The sequence below is a fragment of the Lipotes vexillifer genome, unplaced genomic scaffold (genome assembly GCF_000442215.2).
Source record: "Lipotes vexillifer unplaced genomic scaffold, Lipotes_vexillifer_v1.1 scaffold666, whole genome shotgun sequence".
Taxonomy (NCBI): Eukaryota; Metazoa; Chordata; class Mammalia; order Artiodactyla; family Lipotidae; genus Lipotes; species Lipotes vexillifer.
Window position 1 is genome coordinate 309,176 of NW_006787408.1, and position 3,347 is coordinate 312,522.

At 34.5% G+C, this 3,347-nt stretch overlaps 1 protein-coding gene across 1 annotated transcript in view; it reads right to left on the minus strand.

Moving 5' to 3' along the window:
• LRPPRC (leucine rich pentatricopeptide repeat containing) overlaps positions 1-3,347 on the minus strand; it is a 108,504-nt gene that overhangs the window by 31,059 nt on the left and 74,098 nt on the right. Inside the window, exon 27 of the mRNA XM_007459953.1 lies at positions 2,831-2,921. Coding sequence (XP_007460015.1) covers positions 2,831-2,921 — 91 coding nt within the window. The remainder of the gene's footprint in view (positions 1-2,830; positions 2,922-3,347) is intronic.

Consider the following 3,347-nt stretch of genomic DNA (forward strand, 5'->3'; position numbering starts at 1 on the left):
AAAAAAAAAAATTATGAATGTAAGGCAGCTTTAGTTTTGGCTAGAGTACTGTATGTATACAAAGAATAAACTATCTTTACTTTGTATATGTAAAGAAACTGAAGTGTTTCAAATATAAGAAAATGGTAAGAAGGTGAAAATACTGTCATTTAGAAATAAAATATTCCTTATAGTACTGTCATTTAGAAATAATAGTACATATGCAGGTGAGGGAGTTGTTTCATTCATGTAATGTTTAGGAACTAATTTTACAAGACTATCACAATGAAAGGTCAAAATGTATTAGAAAGGACAGAACTGAAGTTTGAATTATGGCTGATTCTTAGACCACCTATGAACATCATATTACATGGAACAAGTAGAAAATGAAAGCAGGTTTAGGTCAGCTAGTATTTAAAGGAATGAAAAGAGTTACATTTGCTATTCCTTAATCTAGATTATAGTCATATGGATGCTGCTGTCATAAAGCATGGAGCAATGTGTCTTTGTCTTGTGCATGTTTCTGTAGTATGTTGTAATTCACAACAAAATAAGTGTGTATACCTGTGTGAAAGGTACTGTTTTAAAATAAACAAGCAAAACTGCTCTTTAACAAATAAACCCAAATAATTAAATGAACTCCTTTCAAGGGTGAAAATTACATCATGAAAAAGAATGAGCTCATAAAAAATTCCAATAGGTGAAACAAACTGTTTTCTCAGAAATCCACAATCTAAAACATGGATTTTTTTCATGTGTTACAGGTCCACATTTCATATGTCATTCCATACTGCATGTTCCTTTTCAAATAAATTGAGTCCACAGTGCTTTATTTAACATATTTAAGTAGTGGTCCAAGTCAGAGGGCAAAACAGAGGGGGCCAGGTCTCAGGAGGAGAAACCTTGCTTTTTCTTCAGAAAGGGAAGGACCAGGGTTATCACAACCACATTATTGATTTATAGCAGTATAGCAGTTGGGAAGTAAACAAACTGGGTTAAAAAGTATACTTCCCTATGATTCCTCCAGCTTCCAGTTCCATGAGAGGCCACCCTCATGTTGCCTCAGCCTCAGAGGCTCCTCAGCTAAGGAGAGGAGAGCGCCTCGGACTATTGGCTCAAATACAGAGCGGGAAGAGGGGTGTCCATCAGAACAGATAGAGGGGATGAAAGAAAAGGGTAATAAACCTCAGAGTTTCTTTATAAGAGTTCCTGCTTATCCCTAAAGGAAATTTTAAGATGAACTTCAAAGCTGTTTTTTCTTTTCTTTCTTTTTAAAAAAGCAACAGCAAAAGGTCATCTGCAGAGGAGAAGGAAGTCCGTAAGGCTGGCTGCCTCTCACCCTTCCCTGGACTACCGCTGTACCTCATGCATCCTTACAGCTGTTCTTTCACCCCAAGGTATTCTCAGTGTTGGTTCAGGTCTGACTCTTCTGAAGAGCACTACCTTTCTATCTGCAGTGCCTACCTCAACAGCTAGCACAGTAAGGGCTTCAGAGTATTTCTGAACGAAAGTTTATATAGTCTTCTTATGGGGATGATTTTAAAGGCTGAGATTCATTTGGACATGTAAGTTTAGTATTTTTCTTTTTTAGTTTGCATAAAATTAGAATTTAAGCAAGAAACAGTTCTTCAAAAGTAAGAAAAAGCAGGGGAAGGAGGGAGAATCAGCACTCAAATACAGGTTATAATCCACTAATTAAGGACTAAATACCTAAAACCTAAGTTTTAAAATTCTATACATTCAACAACAACCTGAGCATTGTGTGCCAGAATCTGATCATATTCAAGCCAAAGCTTTAAGAATTACATTGTGGTATGTCAATGCAACCAACAAATGAAATGCAAATTTTACAGCAAGTCTTATTTTACATACACCATCAAGATGTAAGACAAAGCTTCCAATGACAATAAACACAAGTTCAAAAAGACAAATGAAATCACCTTATTCATTGCTGTCTGTGTTTGGTGAAGGAAAACTTCCCAAAAGAAAAAGAGAAGAAGAAATCTAGATCAAATATCTATGAAGAAAAAGGAAGGAAAGGAAGGAAGAAATGTCACTGACTATTCTAAGTATTGTTCCTCTCTACCCTAAGAGACTGCACAGTCCTAGAGTACTGTTTGACAATAGAGGTCAAACGTTTCAGAAAAGTTCATCACTTTTAACCCTTAATAAAAACACAAATTCAGCCTAGGGAAACAAGGGTGTTAACAAAGATTAGATGCAAAGATGACTAATGCAGTGTTATTTTATAATATGGAAAACTGAAATCTATTCACTTGTCTAGCAGTAGGAGATGAGTTGAGTAAATTCTTGTATATCTGTTCAATGTAGCCATTTGTAGGTGAAAAAATGTAGAAAAACATTTGTAATATAAAACTGAGTCAAAACTATATTATAATACAATCACATTTTAAAAAGTAATTGTTCAGCAACGAGTTTGTACATCAATATGCATTTTTCTGGAAAAAGATCTATACACGTGAACATGTCAATGATTACTTATTTATAGAAGTGACTAATAAATCTACTAAAGAAATTAAATTAAAAGAAAAAAATGAATAGTCTCTCCTCAAAAACTCCTATTAAATTCTGTGGTTCTGATAAAGATTTTTCTCACCTTCTCATTATTGCAGCAAGAATGACAGAAATTATGAAGATTGTAGGGTGTCTAGTGAAACAGTATAACATTCTGTGAGAAAATTCAATCTGGCCTCTACGTGAGCCTCTGTTTAAGACTCCACATTTGACAACCCCTGGAGCTTCCTCACAGCCTGATAATCCTTTCTGGCCACTGCCTTCCATTGAATAAATGTCTCAAAATGAAAACACGAGGAATAGTCAGATTACTTACTGTATAGTTTTAGCAGACTGTAGTATAGCTGGTCTCTATCACACTCAAATAGTTTCTGTGTCAGCTCCACTAATTTTTCTAGAGTTTCAACCTTAAAAATAAGATTAACAGATGGATCTAGATTGTGTAAAGGACATTTTATAGTTGACAAATCACAGCTGAATAATCCTTCAAATTAACTTTACCCAAAGGGCAGATTAACTTCACTTCAAAAGTTAAAGGACTGAGCACAACATCGTAAATGTACTTAATGCCACTAAACTGTACACTTAAAAATAGCTAAAATGATAAAGTTGATGTTATATGTATTTTATCATAATTTTTTAAAAAATTTAAGTTAAAGGGCTAAAGGACACTTTGGAGTCAATAACACACATGAATAATTATCTAGTTGAGGGAACCTCCACAAAGGAGCATTCTGTAGGATTCAAAGATATTTAGGGTGGAGGACTCAATGAGTATATCTATATTTGTCAATAGGAATATTCCTCCACCCAAACTTTAAACTCCTCTTTCC